The sequence below is a fragment of the Syngnathoides biaculeatus genome, chromosome 19 (genome assembly GCF_019802595.1).
Source record: "Syngnathoides biaculeatus isolate LvHL_M chromosome 19, ASM1980259v1, whole genome shotgun sequence".
Lineage (NCBI taxonomy): Eukaryota > Metazoa > Chordata > Actinopteri > Syngnathiformes > Syngnathidae > Syngnathoides > Syngnathoides biaculeatus.
Window position 1 is genome coordinate 13,385,528 of NC_084658.1, and position 16,538 is coordinate 13,402,065.

Sequence of the window (16,538 nt, forward strand, 5' to 3'; positions counted from 1 at the left end):
TGTGCACCCGCTATTCATTCTACTAGTACACGGAAATGTAATACAGTAGTGGAAAAAAACAGCACTAACTACTGGTGAGGAGGACTTACTCGATGTCAGATTTTATTTTTTTTTTTTTTTGGGCTAGTGTCACCAGTCTTCAAGAGTACCCGATACCTTGAAATAAGGATGGTATCGGTATTTGCCCTTCTCGTGAAGTAAGATGTACTGGTTCTGTTAGGTTACCCTAATCGCTCTTGTAGCGTGCTGAATTATCTTACTAGTGAGGACAACAAGCATACTAGCGCAGGGTGCATTTCAGTGTATTAGTAGAATCTCAAATAAATACCGTAATTCCCGGCCTACAGAGCGCACCTGGTTATAAGCCTTGGTACACAGAAAGAGTTTAAAGTTAGCGTTAGCGCGGCGCTAGCGCTCAACTCTTTATGTGGACCGAGGCTTATAAACCAGGTGCGCTAACGCTAGTGCCGCACTAGCGTTAAATTCTGTGTACTGAGGCTTATAAACCAGGTGCGCTAACGCTATCGCTGCACTAGCATTAAACTCTGTTTACCGAGGCTTATAAACCAGGTGCGCTAACACTAGCGCCGCATCACCGCATAAACCGCAGGGTTGAAAGCATGGGAAAAAAATCGGGGCTTGTCGGCCGGAAATTACGATACTCAAACTGCTTCCCATACATGGTCAAGTATTTCTTCTCTAGGACATTTAAGTACAAAAAAAAAAAAAAAAAAACAGCCAAAAAAAAAAGAAAACATAAAAAAAAAGTCCAGTAGTTGAGATGGGACAGATAGGAAGTGAAGCGATAAGGGAGATGGAGGCTCCACGATTTGGCGGGGTGGGGGTGGGGGTGGGGGGGTCCGAGCGTTCCGCCTCAGTCGCATCCCCTGTGGTGTTTGGCAGCGCTCGGAATGGAATTCATCCGCGCGTGTTTATTTGGACGCCCCCCCCCCACCTCCCCACACCTTTCGCCATTCCCTTCATGTGATGATTGAATGGCGAGGGGTGTAACACACACACACTTGCACACACACACACACACACAGAAGGATACAGTGGAACGCACCAATCAGGCTTCTCGAGCAGTCTCTGACTTGCGGCGGTCGCATCGTAGTTTACGTCTCGATAGTGCGGAATAATCCGTAGAGCTTGAAGTCGCGTCGCCACGGCGACATCTCACGGGCTTGGGGGGTTAGGGGATGGCGTTTGTGACGGGCAGGGGTGGGGCTTAGATGCTGGGCCGCTGGCGGGTGGTGTCGTACGAGCGCACGACCTGCGATTGAGATACGACGCCGTGCTCCTCCTGGGAGAAGGCGTAGCCGTCTGTTGGGGCGGGGGGGGGGGAGAAGAACATGTTAGCGGGCCAATCTTTGGCCGCGCAGCGAAAACCGGCGTCGTACTCACGCGTCACGGGTTGCTGCAGCGAGTTGGAGCGTCCGATGCTGGAGGGCGTCTTCCTAAAGACTCTTGTCAGCAGATGGGCACGTTCGTTTAGACTGCGGCGGCGGGGGGGGGGGGGGGGGGGGTGACAGAGGAAGCAGACATTTCATTTCCAAGGTTAAAAAAAAAAAAAGTGAGGGGGGGGTGCACACACACACACACACACACACTTAAGAGCTAACTATTGACTCGACTGGGTCAACATGTATTCTGTTTACAGTTGCGGAAAAGCGGGTCGGCCGGGCCGGGCCTGGCTTGGCTTGGCGCGTTCCGAGGCCGTCCGACAAGCGCACCCTTCAGGAACCGCAACGGAACCAAAAAAAAAAAAAATATGACAGTTGGACGTCGTGAATGTGGATTTCGCCGTCGTGGCCCAACTCGATAATCGGCATTTTATTTTTTTTAATCAGAGACAGACATTTTTTTTTTTAATTCATTGGAATTTTCCGGAATTGGGACCAGAACAATTGCCACAAATCAATATATTCGGATGTGAGTCAAGCCGATTGGTGCAGATCACAAAATATGACCAAAGCTTGGACGTCTATACGTCTACGCTTTCGTCAGCAGGACGCCCACAGTGGACCTGACCCCCCCACCCCATCCCACTGCACTCTCAGAGGCGAAGACTGGAACCTCTGTGCGGAGACCACACGCCGTCACGGCTCCTCTCCGCTCCCGTCGGGCAAAAAATAACGGAGCGCCTCGCTCGTATTAACACCTCCCCGAAACACCTCGTCGTCGCCGTCGCCGCAAACGTGACGCGGGTGAATGGGGCTCTGTGCTCCGACGACAAGGGAGGCTCCCGAGGGATGGAAGCCTTTAAAGTGGGAAGTCGGGGGTGGGGGTGGGGGGGGGGAAAGACCTCTGTAGCCTAGCTAGCTAATGACGTCTGCTCTATCGAAAAATATGAATCTCCTCAAAAGTCGCAACGACGTCATTTCAAGTCACTGCTCTGCTTTTGCTTTTCTGACCACCTAACCCAAAACATCCACCCCACGCATCCATTTTCTCCGCCGCTTATCCTCACGAGGGTCGCGGGGAGTGCCGGTGGCTCCTGGCGCCTTTAAAAAAAGCGAAATGGGGCGTTTGTCCAAATCGAGAACAAAAAAAAAAAAAAAAAAAAAGGATGTGCGCCATTTCAACGCCGCCATGGGGATCCTCCCCCTACCTTTCCGCAGCTTTTCCCAGACTACAAACACAGATGTGCTCTATTTTTTTTTTTTTTTTTTTTTTTTTACAAGCCCGCCGCTGTGCTCCTAACGGCTCTCATTCCGGATGATGAGCGGCCGGCTTCCTCGCCCCCCCCCCCTTCGGAGCTGATGAAAGCGCACCTCGAGCCTCTCGGAGGGGGCGGAGCGCCCCGAAACTCATAGAAAGCGGCTTGTCTCGACGTAAAAGGGGGCGCTTTTGAGGGACGGGGGACGTCCGCTAGCGATCTACCACTGCTTACTTTTTACTGCTACGCACACACATGCGGATTATCAAAAGACAACACACCAGGTCCGTGCAGCAGGTCAAATTGGTCCACCTATGAAGAGTTTCATATTTAAAAACAAACCAAAAAATGGAAATGATGAGCATGCAAAAAAAAACAAAATGTCAAAAGGTCATCGGAGGTTAAGAGGTCACACGGCAGGACAGTTGACACACGGGAGCTACTACCTCCGTGCCGCCTCTAAGGGACATCGGCCTTCGATTTGGTTCTGATAATGAGAATTTTGGTTTCGTCAACTTGGTCATTTATGACACGCCACTCGATGGCGAAGTTAAATGTGAACACAGCTCATTTAAAATAGTCACGCATCAGTACGGTGGCCCGAGAGGGTGAGGAAGTCAAATGACGGAGCCGTATGGGGACCGTGACGCTTTACCTGCGCCCGCTGGCGTCCCTCAGCACTGCCGCACCCGGGTCCACGGCGCGGGCCTCCAGCTCCTGCACCTCCTCCAGCAGCGTCTTCCTCACGGAACGACGTATCCTGCCGACAAAGCGTTGTGATTGGTTAAAAAAAAAAAAAACAAACACAAACGCCAGTGTGTCATTTTGACGCGCTTTACGTACGCCGCCCAAACAAAGTCCTTGAGTAGACAGACGGCGGGCACCAGGAGCAGACCGAGCCAGAAGTACCAGCACTGCAGCACGCTGCCGGCCTGCCGGGACAACACACACGCAACAAAAAAATGTACCGTAATTTTTCCGGCCTACGAGCCGCAACTTTTTTCCACACGCTTTCAACCCTGCGGTTTATGCGGCTAATTTGTGCATTTCCTCACGGCCGCAAGGGGGCACTCGAGCGGAAAAGCTAAGTGTGAGACCGGTGGAATATATGTGCCGAGGAAGTGACTTTTACCGGCACTGTCAGCGCTGTGCTAACGTGTTGCTGCTGTGTTACTGGCGTGTCTCAGTGATATTTACAGTTAAGTTTTATTTTAACCGGCCCTGTTAGCATTAGCATTAGCATCTTTCTTTGTAAATATCACGTGTTTCGATGCGGCCACTCGCGGCTTTTACACGGCTGCGGTGTACGTATGTACCAAATATACTCGGTGAGTCAGTAGGCCGGGCATTACGATACTTTTATTTTGAACTTCTATCGTTTGATCTTGGTGGAGTGGACCCAAAATGGCAGCTTCAAACCGACGCGGCCAACTTTCTGTCCAATTGTGATCTCGGATCGTTTTTCGCGCGTCCTATGACGAATCACGTTTCTCTCCAATTTTTATGCTGATCCGTCAAACCGGTTTCTAACTATCCGACGGCCCTCCCGCGTCCTTTTTTTTTCGGTGACTAATCCTCCGAACAGTCATCCAACTTTTGCCGCCGCGCTCCGCACACATTAGACGGTGCGGGCTGAAAAGCTTTGCAATATAGCGTCGCCCATCTGTCTAGAATATCTGCTTCCAATTTGGGCTCACTTGGGCGAATTCCAGAGTCGGTCGACGGACGAGCGGTGGAAGCAGCTGTGGTGGGGAAGGAACTATAGAGTCCGCGCAGATAATTTAGGCCCCCCCCCCATGAGGAAGGAGAAGGATCAAGAGGTGGAAAATTAAGAGGAAATATTCGTGACAAGAGTTGGAATCGTAAATGGTAGCGAGGTCTCATCCATCTGGGTTATTAGTCACAGTTGGGACACGAATAGCGCATGGACAAGTTATTACAACTCAATGTGGAAATATGAAGACCCGCAGGAGTGAGCCACGGAGTTCACCATTTGTTGTTTCAGCAATGTCGTCATGACTAACGTGAAAAAATATATATAATTGATAACATGACACAAAAACGTCATTTGTCAAAATGAATGCCATTTCATTTATCATTCAAAATTGGGAAAAAAACTATATTAAAATAAATCAATTTCAAAAGACCAAATATTGAAAAAGCCACAAATTTGAAAAAATCTACAGAAAAAAAAAAAAAAATCAATATATTTTACAAATAAAGCAAATGTAAAAAAAAAAGGGTCAAACTATAAACAATCCCAATAACAAAATGCAAATTTAGTACACTGAAAAAACTATACAAGGAAACAAAATATTAAAATAAAAATACATACCATATATAGAGAATTAAATATAAACTAAAACTATAAAACATTTAAAATAAAAGGAATATATATAACAGATGTAGCACAAAAATAAAGAAAAACAATAAACTAAGTCAATAATCAAATCATGGAAAACAAAAGGAAGAATAATAAAAATAAGAGTATATAAAAAGAATGAGACTACCCCCAATCAAATGTTGGCGGTGGGGGGTGTTAGCGCTTGCGGGGGTGTCGTCTGACCGCTCCCCCGTCGGATGGGAGCAGCTGCTGGGATATTTGAGCGCATTCCGCATTTCTGACATAAATTGAATTAATGGGCCGAGAACGAGGCTGGTCCCGACAGTCCCTTCTGCCTCACACCTAAAGCACCCCCGCCTCTCCCGACGTGCCCCCCGCCCTCTTTATTAACCCCCTCCTCGGCAGCAGGAGCGAGAGCGGCCCACCCTCTTAAGTCAACGCCTCCTCAAAGGGCAGTAAAGACGCAAAGGGGGGGGTGGCTTCGGGTGACAAGCGGCAGGTGCGGGAAACCTGGCGAAAGGGGAGGGGGGTGGGCGCCAATCTACCTACGCCCTTTCGCAAGGGGGGGGGGCTCCCGACAGGGAACACCCAAGAAGCCAGTCTCGCCGAGACCCTATAATGGTAACTACCCTGTAACTACTAAATGTTTTATAACACAATTGATTTATTTTGCAAACACCCGCTCGAGGAGTTTGGAGTTTCCATCAAGTCATTTGAAACTGCGACGGGGGGGGGGGGAAATGTGTGTGTGACTTACCTGACCCAGCATGTCGGGGGCCAAGGGGAAGGTGGGCCAGATGACCGAGTAGACCCCGAAAAAGACCAGCCACAGGAGCATGCTTCCCCAGACGGCCAGGTGGGAGAACTGGAGAGACACAAGTGGGGCGTGGGGGGGGGCCAAATAGTACAAATAGTACACGCTCTCAATATAGATGTCAGGGGCCCCTTGCTCTGTGATGTGCAGCAAAGGGACACTGCGTGAATTCCAGAGAACCTGAACACCCCCCCCCTCCCCGGCTTCATGACTGTCACGTCATGTGGAAACGGAGGCTGCGTGCCCGCCAAACGTTTCACAGCCCAGCTTCCGTTTTCACGCCGCCATTCACGAACCGCTGTTTAGCATCAAACGGGATCTGTTCCTCGTCTCGATCTTATATATTATATCATTATATTCCATTTTTACAGCGTGTGTGTCGATGTTTGTGTGTGTGTGCTTTATTAAAAAAAAGCACTAATTATGGGACCAAAGTCGTAATTACAGAAATAATGCCAGATTAAAAAAAAACTTTTGTAAACTGATAAGGGTACTTAAAAGAATTATTACTACCCCCTATTATTTTACTATTACCCCAATTTTTTTCCAAATAAAATTCTCATACAGCTAATAAATTGAAATAAATAAACATAGCATCTTCATTTTAATTTTCATATTTTCAACATATCTAAAATATGAAAATGAAACCCTTGGACCCTTATTTTTCATTTTTTTAATATATTTGATGAATTAACATAAAGCCCAACTAAATCTAATAACTTAAAGTGAATAAGATTCAATTTTTTATTTGGACAGGATATTTATTTTTAATATACCGAATAAATGAAAAAAAATTAACAAAATCTAATAAATGTAGATAAAAAAAATAATCAAACTTCTATAAATCTTTACAATTCTACAATTTTTTTTTTCAATAATTAAGACATGGAAAATAAAGTTTAATAAATCCAAATCTTGATCACTGCCGAACGCGGCGTTCCACGTAAAAAGCGCCTGGAGAAAACATTTGTAAGCGAATTGCATTTTGTTCCACCGGTCGGCCTTTCAATACGGCCGCAACTCGTGTTGGAGCGAGCGGGGGGCTCCCGGACCGCTTACCCTGGTCCAAGCAGTGGTCTCCATCCCAGCTTTCAGACACACTGTGACCACGACATACTGCAGGCACAAACATTGACAAACGCTCTTAAATCGCAGGCGCATACGCATACGCATAAAAAAAAAAAAAAAAAAAAGAGGTCAAACTCACCGTGTAGACCATATTTCCGACAAAAAGGTAGTCGTTGCCCTGACCATTCTTGAAGGGGGAGTCTGTGCACAGCACGCGTACACAAGCATGTCAAAAAATAAAATTAAAAAAAGAAAATAGACATTTTTGAGAATTACATAAGTTATTAATAGGAGGAGGAAAATAAAGTTTTTTCCAGACGGTTCAAATGTTATGAAAAGTGAGACTATCAAGGGGAAAAAAAAGTATTTTTTCCCAACACAAAGGTAGCAACTTTATGCCAATAATCTAACTAACATAATTATCATGATGATAACTATATTAAACAATATTTTAATTATAAATTATATTATTCTATTATATAATTACATATTATAATTATAATGGTATGACAAAAAGTTATAATTTACACAAATTTCCCTCTAATTTTATTTGTAAAAAAAGTGTTTCATTTTCCAAGAAAAAAAAATTACACTAGTACGCGTTAAAAAAAAAAAAAATAATAATAAATGAGTGTTGACGCTCACCGTGGTCTAACATCTTGAGAGGAAACCAAAAGAGAATAATCGAGTGAATCAGTGCGTTGATACAGTGACCCCAGAACACCTGAAGACGCACAAACACACACACAAATATGAAAATATGATCATATGAGCCTCTGCAAGAAAGACTACTTTATTCAGCGTCTAGGAATCGCCTGAAGGTCGCCTTGGACCAGGCCCGACCCGCTTTGACGTCCTTGTTTACTCGCCGCTGTGTCAAACAAACTGCACTCCAAAACCGGTCCAATACAGTCTGTGTGTGTGTGTGTGTGTGTGTGCGTGCGTACCTTAGTGTTGAAGCCCTCGGCATTCTGGGTGATCCGGTACAGTTGAGGGAAGCGGAGCATGTTCTGCTGGCTGCATGGCCGGTCAAAAATGCCCAAAGTGAACGGAGGCAGGGCTGTAAATATCTGGAACACACACAGAAATGGATATTTGATATTGACCTACATTAGAAAAAAAACGTGTACTTTCAGAAAAATTGCATCAACATTTTATTACATTATTAAATATGTTGCTGTTATACTTGTTATACAGGGGCGGCAGAACTGGCGGGGAGAATAGGGTATGCCCCCCCCCACTCCACTTTTTACCATAAGTGCCCCTGTCAGCCAAAAACCTAAATAATAATAAGCTGAACCCCACACCTCTCTAATACTGACTTTTACCCCAAAAAATACTTTTCATTTTTATTTCAATAAAGGTTTGTGATGAGATTTTTATACAGGAAAAGTAATAAAAATACAGGAAAAATATAGTTTTTGAGGAAAAAAAAATCCCCCTTCAATTTTTGGGGAGAAAAAGAGCATTTTTTCAAAATTAATGGAAAATGTTCTATTGTTTTCTTTTTTTTGGGTGGAGAGAGAAAAAAAAAGTTTAAAAAAAAGTGGAGATCTTCTGGCGGGGGAGGGAAGCTTTTGTTTTCATGAAAAAACTTGTAAGCTTTGGAAGCTCATCAAGAGAGAAATAGCGCGCTTGAAAAATTGCCCTAAGGGGTCACACAGAAGTCAGAGGGGACAAGGAGCGTCCGCGGCATGCGCCGATGAGCCGATAAGGCCGTCGCTTGACGGACGGCCCGCCGGCCGCCGGTGATGCTCCACGTGAACCCGGTCAGGGGTCAACTCACCACGTTGTACAGGCCGATGCACCAGCGCTCGAATAGGATCTGGCCTGAGAAACCGTTGACGAAGGCGAACCACAGCTGAGAACACAAATTAAAATTTGTCACAAATATATATATATATATATATATATATATATATATATATACGATGATGAATATGCATCGGGAGCACCTCGCTCGAGTTCATTTCTGTCGGTAGCCGCGACTTGAGCTCATGTATTTCTTCATTTTGCATTCGGCGGATCAATTTCTGCCGTACTATTTGTGCAACTGAGTCGACAAAAAGATTTTCATTCCGTCCATTCACCACATGAATAGACGACACTCGGCAGAAGACACTCAGATTGTGTTCCGCTCTTGTCTGGCTTCCAGGCCGTTGTCTGCCCGGTGATGTATGAAGTGGAAAACGTGATGTTTAACTTCCTGCGGTGCCATTGAGCTTTTCTGGCATCAATCACTGCAACGCGTCGAAAAACCGACACAAATAAATTCGACAGAAACACACAATGCACACATGTGGATACAACGTGCAGAGTGGCAAAGGTAATATGCTCCCTGGGAAAAATGTACATGTAAAAATGCACCCACCCCCCCACCGAGATGCTCTCCCACCTTTTGGCATGCAGAGAACCCGACATGGGAGATAATAAACTCACAAACGCCGTAGACTGCCATAAGGAACTGCACCTGCTGGCATCTTTAATGTCAAAGAGACGGAGGGGGTTTAAGAAGTGGGGGTCGAGGGGCACAGCTGACAGCACCCCCCACGCACCCCCCCCTCCCCCCATCATAACAGACAAGCGAGGGCAGCTGACCTCAAACAGCACACAAGCACGCATGCACGCACGCGGTTAATAGCCTCAAACTGGTCGGAAGCGCTTTTGCTTCCAAGGGCCGTACCGCATTTATTCTTATATATATGAAGAAAAAAAAAATGAAAATATTAGAAAAAAATATATATATATTAGTGAAAAACTATCCTCAAGTGGGAGAACAATTGTCGGGGGGGGAAAAAAAATAGTTCATGAAAAATTGAAAATATTATCCAAAAATGTTCATCTATGAAAACGTTAAAATACTAAAACAAAAAAGAAAATACAAAAATGAGTAGGGAGTGATTATGACTATTGGCTGGCTACCAGTTCAGGGTGTACCCCGCCTCCTGCCCATTGACAGCTGGGATAGGCTACAGCACTCCCGCAACCCTTGTGAGGAAAAGCAGCAAAGAAAATGGATGGATGGATGGATGGATGATTACGACCATTCGAACATTTTTTTATTGTTTTAAAAAATATTAGGAACCAATGTTTCAATTTTAGAAATTATATGGAAATATTTCTCATTTTATATTTTCATAATATTTATGTCTAATGTCTTATTATATTTATGCAGTTTTTTGCCAATATTTTGCCATTCAATACTCAATTTGGGGGTAAAAAATACATAAAAAGGGTAAAACAGCCACTAAATTGCTAGACAAAAAACACACACACACACACACAAGTCTAAGATATAGATAGATAAAAAGATATACGGCCAAAAAGTATACAAAAATAGTCAACACATATTAATTATATTGGAATAAAATATGAGCAGAAAATACAAGTAATTATTGTTAGGTTAAGCTAACCCAAAACCCATAGAGTAGGGATACTTGATATTGCCATTACTCTTTGTAATTGTGGTCAAATCTATTTTGATTTGAATCAAATATTATTTGAAAGCAGAACATGGCCGTGCGTTCGAATCCGTGTTTAGCTTTAGTATCTCCAACACAGCTGCCACGCAGCCCTACCCAAAAGTTCTACGTCGGGCTGGCATGCCGATGGCAGTATCGATGTCATCGTATCGGAGCAATTTTACGAGTACAAGTATAGTACAGATGTGCAGTATGGGGAGTACGCCTAGCTAAAAGTCGTGTTGCTTAATGGCTCTAAAGTGGGAATTTGTGCCCAAAAAAGGGCCACTTTCTGTGAGCACACGCACAATGCTGATTGTAACCGGTCGGAGCCAAAGTCTCCGCAGCGCCTATCTAAACATTTTGCCTGTACATCGGAGACGGAAAGCAGACACCACGAGGGCACCTCGTCCATCACTGTCAGCCGTGTCCGGCAACAGCTGCGGAACGTCTCTGTTAATGCAACTGTCTGTCGCCGTGCGGGCGCCTGGGCCTGCGTGCGTGCGCGTACCTCGATGATGTAGAGCACCACGTTCTTGTAGAAGCAGTACAGGATGCACTTGGTGACGCGGTTGTAGCTCCACGCGCCGTGCACGAGCAGCAGTTTCTCCAGGTATGAGAACTGTCAATCACACACACACACACACACACACACACACACACACACACACACACACACACACTCGCAGTTATAGTTGACCGACAAAAAAAAAAAAAAAAAAAAAGAAAGACAATTTCCCCTTGTGAGTCTGCTCGTTTAATGTTAACACGCAATGTGAAACCCGAATGGTGGAGGCTAATGAAGCTAGCACTGGTTATGCGCCGGATGTTTGAACACTTTTGGTGCGGCAGCACATGTAAACAGACAATGGTACAAAACTCAGAGGCATATATTCTTTATCCAATGGGGAGAATGACTATTACTGCTGCTTACTAAGCAGTTGTAACCATCACCTTCGTTAAAAATTGTTAATTACTTATAAATAATTAACATAAACTGTAGCACTTTAAAATTCTGGAGGCACTTTGCAACTTGCAATTGATAAGTTAGGCGCTCTAGGCCCTCTTTAATTGTGAAAAGTCTGATTTATTGAATAATTTTAACAAATTTTAACTTTTTGACATGACTTGTTTGTGATTTAAGTCATTAGCCAAGGGACTCCAAATAGAAATTAGCTGTAAAATAGCTTTGACACATTACACAAGTATTGTACTTATTCTTTTTCTTTCGGCTTGTCCCGTTCGGGGTCGCTGCTGGTCTTGACTAATGTGCAGTCTCCCTTTTAAGTAAGTAAATAAATGATATACTGCCCCCGTTGGCCAAGGTGTGCACACTTTAAAGAAACTGCATTCTGTCCATAGAATAAAAGCATGAAATCATGATGCACAAACTGTTTAAATCTGTATATTGTATTCAATTATGTTACAAATATTTTTTCTATAATCACCAACAAGAATCAACGGTGTTATCTTTTTTTATTTGAAAACATGTGATATGTTGAATGAAAATGTAAAAATGTTTTGAACGGATTAACGGCCCTTCAATTCATTTCAATGGGGGAAGTGTAATTGTTGTTTGAAAGTGTTTCAAAGTGAAATCCAAACTCTTGTTCGGTCCAGCCATCAACGTAGAGCAATAAAAACAGACGCGATCTTGATGGAACGGCCAGACCGTGACCAATACGGAGGCGAAAGTGCAGGCGAGCGCGGCGTTGATAGGCAGGCAGATTGCGCGACAGGCCCCTGGGGGGCGGCGGCGGGGGGGAGGGGGGCAGATAAACAACTGTAAAAATGACGCAGTGTGTGTGTGTGTCACACTGACAAGATAAACTCTGCAACTGAGGGTTCAAATTCCTTTTGTCTTCCATTTGATCTGCTTTGGGGAATTTTAAACCCTGTTGACGAGGTCTCATTTTTTTTCACATTTGTCTTTATCTTTGCGAGATTTTAATAGTAATTGAATTTCGCGATTCACGCGTGACGATTTTGTCCGGCGCACGTGAGTGAGCGGCGACTCCGCCCACCTGCGCGATGGAGTAGTCGGAGGAGTTGGTGGCCTGCATGCCCTCGTTGCCGCTGATGCCCACGCCCACGTGGGCCGTCTGGATCATGCCCACGTCGTTGGCGCCGTCCCCGATGGCCAACGTGATGGCCTTCACGTGCTTCTTCACCATGTCCACGATCTCGGACTTCTGCAGCGGCGACACTCTGCGGCCCGGGCCCGCACAAAAAAAGGATTACGGCACTTTCTTAAAACATAAATTAATCACACTAAAGCTTATAATGCATAAATTGTTGCATTGTCTACATTCCATCTGCGTTATTAAAGTATCAAACATGCTTTTACGACTTCCTTGTTATCGTTGTCATCTAAGACTTTTCGGCCTGTTAGCATGTGCGCGCCCCAGGTGCTGCTCCACCCTCTTGACCCGTATGTAAGACTGATCCAGTGTCTACAACCGGTTCTGTCAGCTCAGACAATGACAAGACTCCATTAAGAGATGCTTCCCTTGAGGGAGGGGGGAGGGGCAGGGGGGGTAACGCCGAGAGCAGCGAGGTCACGGGGGGGGGATTTGCAAAAACAAAACTTCCCTTTGAGATCGATTCGAATTGGGAATAAAAACGTTCAAACATGTGGCAGAAAACCGGCTAGCGTGAAAAGCAAGCTCGGGGATCCATGCGGAACTTCAATTAAAATGTAATGTATGGAATTGCAAATATTTGTAGTCAAATAAAAAAAAAAAAAAAATCAATGTTAAATGTACCGTCATTTACGGCCTATAAACCACGACGTTTTTCACAACGCTTTCGAACCTGCGGTTTATGCGGCTAATTTGTGCAAGGGGGGCACTCGAGCGGAAAAGGTAAGAGTGAGACCGGTGGAATATATGTGCCGAGGAAGTGACTTTTACCGGTCCGGCCCTGTTAGCGCTGCGCCAGCGTTAGCTTTAAACTATCTGTATACCATCTTTCTTTGTACATATCTCGCGTTTCAATGTGGGCACTTGCGGCTTTTACACGGCTGCGGCGTATGTATGTACCAAATGGTATTTCCTCTACAGATGTACTGTGTGAGGCTTATAACCAGGTGCGCACTGTAGGTGTGGTTCAGCTGGAAAGCGTTAGCCTCACAGTCCTGAGGTCCCGGGTTCAATCCCGTAACGGCGGATTGATGTCATGATGGGTTGAATACATTTTTTAGCAAACCCATCATACCATCAAGCCGTCGTTATGCTAGTTTTTGTAGCATACGCGGGTCACCTGCTGGCACGTTTGGTCACGTGACATTTGCAACACGGTAAGAGCACTTGGGAGATTAATTTCAGTTGACACAGCAGGGGGTGATGTTGCCAAATGTGCTGGAAAATTGAGGAATTTAGTTTAATTTTTATTCGGGCGGATCAGCTGCATTGGCCTCACAGTTCTGAGGACCCGTGTTCGTTCCCGGCCCCGCCTGTGTGGAGTTTGCGTGTTCTCCACCGTCCCTGCGTGGGTTTCCTCCAGGCACTCCGGTTTCCTCCCACATCCCCAAAAACATGCAACATTAATTGGACACTATAAATTGTCCATACGTGTGATTGTGAGTGCGACTATTTGTCTCGATGTGCCCTGCGATTGGCCGGCGACCAGTTCAGGGTGCACCCCGCCTCCTGCGTGTCGACAGCTGGGATGGGCTCCGGCACTCCCTTGTGAGGATAAGCGGCTCAGAATATGGATGGGTGGGTATCGACCGGGACGGAACGCGCAAAACGCCTCCTGGACCAATTCCCAAAATTGAACGGGAAGTCTCCTATTTTGGGAGGAGTGATGGAAGGAGGGATGGAGGACAGACAAAAGGAAGCTGGAGGTTTGTTTGCAAGGTATTGGAGAGCGAGAGTCCGGATACGGCCTGGAAATGCAATGAGCCAATTACTTCCCTCCTGCCTGCGCACACGCACCCCCCCCCCCACACACACACACAACCCAACCCCACACATACACACAACGAGGAGTGGAAACTCTTTTGTTAAGCATTACAGCTGCTTGTTGAGTGGAAACTTCATGAGGGGAAAAAAAAAAAGGAAACAGGAAGAAAACATTCAAAGCGTGTCACATAAACACGCGTCACGTAAACAATCCCGCCCGAGGCGGAACGTTAAACGCGACCCACCGGCAGCAGATGACCGCCTTGCACGACAGGGCCAGGTCCAGGAAGGCCTGCCGCAGCTCGAAGGACAGCGCGTACTTGAGCGTCTGGCCGTCGATGATCAGCGCCAGCTCGTTCTCCTTCCCCAGCGAGTCGCCCAGGGACGAGCAGTGGGCGGTCAGGGTGGAGCGGGTCGCCTGCAACAAAAAAAAAGACAAACGGTCACATAACATGCAGACAAAACACGTTTTATTGTTGGTCACGATGGTGGTATTTGGCGAGCTGAGTATTTCTTTCAGGTGGCAAAGAATTTGAGAGCCACAGCACTAAACAATAAAGGGCGCAGGTATAAAGTTACTAAAAAGGCTGCGGACGATGACTTCAGCGTCGAATTAGCGACCGGGGAAAAACGGGGTGGCAAATAGGTTATTCACGTGCACGTCAACCACGTTTCACGGGCGCGCACAAGGTGAGACGCAGGATGTCCGAAAGTACGACATCAAAATGTCTTTAACGGGCAAAACGGTGAGAAGGTAAGAGAAATTGGAGCGCGCGTCGCGGTTTAAGCTTTTAACGAGAGTGCAAGAAAATCCCCTAATGGGCTCTTTATTCGGGTTATGGGGCTATTAAGTGGCTCCTGTAGGGCCCCGCTGGTTGCCTGGCGACTCAAATGCGCTCCATAAAAAGTTTCTGAATGGAATACAGTACAAGCAACACTTCAGATGTTTTTTTTTCGTTTTTTTTTTTTTTTTTACACTGAAATAAATCAACTATTCTGTTAAATTGAATTTAATTGTATTTAAAAAAATACAATTAAAATTGTAAATTACACAAAAAATTGCACAAAAATTTAAAATTTTTAAAATGATAATCACCCACAGAAATAATAGAACATTTAGATTCAGTGATCTTTGCATGTTTAAAAATGTTTTCATTTAAAATGTAATTAAAACCTGGCGTGCATCAACATGTATGAAAAATTTATTTTTTAACTCCAAAAAGTTCATTTATTTAAAAATTAAACATAATGTATGTATAAATATAATTAAACATATAGTAAATAATAATAAACATAATAAATTAAAGATATTTACATTTTTATTTTTTATATATAATAAATCTAATATATAATTCAACATATAATAAATATTAAAAAAATTGTAAATTTAACAGATTTATTTATATATATATATATATATATATATATATATATACCTGTCGTGCATGAAAATGTATTTAAAATTCTTTTTAATGACTAAAAGTTCATTTATTTAAAAATGAAATATAATATATATATATATCTAAATTTAATAATTAAACATATAATAAATGACAATAAATAGATAAATTAAACATAATATTTACTGTTTCTTTAATATATGTCACTGATGGTGTAGTGGTAAACACGCCTGCCTTTGGTACGGGCAGCGTGGGATCGATTCCCACTCAGTGATGGTGTCGATATCTGCCCCGTGACTGCCCAGCGACCAGTTCACGGTGTAGTCCGCCTTTTGCCCTAAGTTAGCTTGTAAAGCCCACAGCTTTCCCGTAACCCCTGTCAGGATAAGCGGCTTGGACAATGACATCTTTTTTCTATGTTCACAATACGAATGATCTATTATCTCAAGAAGTGCCTGAAATTGGTTTCTGTCACATAGCTTTAAATGATTACAAAAAGACAAATTATTTCAACAGTGCATTAAAATAAAAACTAGTTATTAAAATCGTACTCAAAAAGTACAATAAGAAGTACGACGGGTGTGGTCAATCTGCAGCGAAATCTTCTTCTGTGAGCGCTGGGAAAGCACAAGACGCGAGTTTGGAATAGGGCCGATCCAAACTCCATCATACCGTACTCAATTTTAGGACCGTCGGACCGGAGAGACCCGAAGAGACGCCGGATCACACAATTTTTGTGAACAATGCGGCCTTTCTTTCTTTCCTTGCCTCCCCAAACGGTTGCGCACTTCTGTCCCTCCTCCTTGTCCCGCTCCTCCCAAATATTCCCCGCTCATGTTTTCTCAGCCCAGGGCTGTGTGTTTTTCTTTGTATGCCAGAATTCCTGT

At 44.5% G+C, this 16,538-nt stretch overlaps 1 protein-coding gene across 1 annotated transcript in view; it reads right to left on the reverse strand.

Moving 5' to 3' along the window:
- Nucleotides 1-443: 443 nt before the first annotated feature.
- atp8a2 (ATPase phospholipid transporting 8A2) overlaps nucleotides 444-16,538 on the reverse strand; it is a 44,590-nt gene continuing 28,495 nt past the window's right edge. Inside the window, 13 exon segments of the mRNA XM_061804695.1 lie at nucleotides 444-1,323; nucleotides 1,405-1,496; nucleotides 3,315-3,419; nucleotides 3,503-3,591; nucleotides 5,761-5,868; nucleotides 6,877-6,933; nucleotides 7,025-7,086; nucleotides 7,531-7,609; nucleotides 7,833-7,955; nucleotides 8,672-8,746; nucleotides 10,858-10,968; nucleotides 12,371-12,554; nucleotides 14,497-14,669. Coding sequence (XP_061660679.1) covers nucleotides 1,229-1,323; nucleotides 1,405-1,496; nucleotides 3,315-3,419; nucleotides 3,503-3,591; nucleotides 5,761-5,868; nucleotides 6,877-6,933; nucleotides 7,025-7,086; nucleotides 7,531-7,609; nucleotides 7,833-7,955; nucleotides 8,672-8,746; nucleotides 10,858-10,968; nucleotides 12,371-12,554; nucleotides 14,497-14,669 — 1,353 coding nt within the window. The 3' untranslated portion in view covers nucleotides 444-1,228.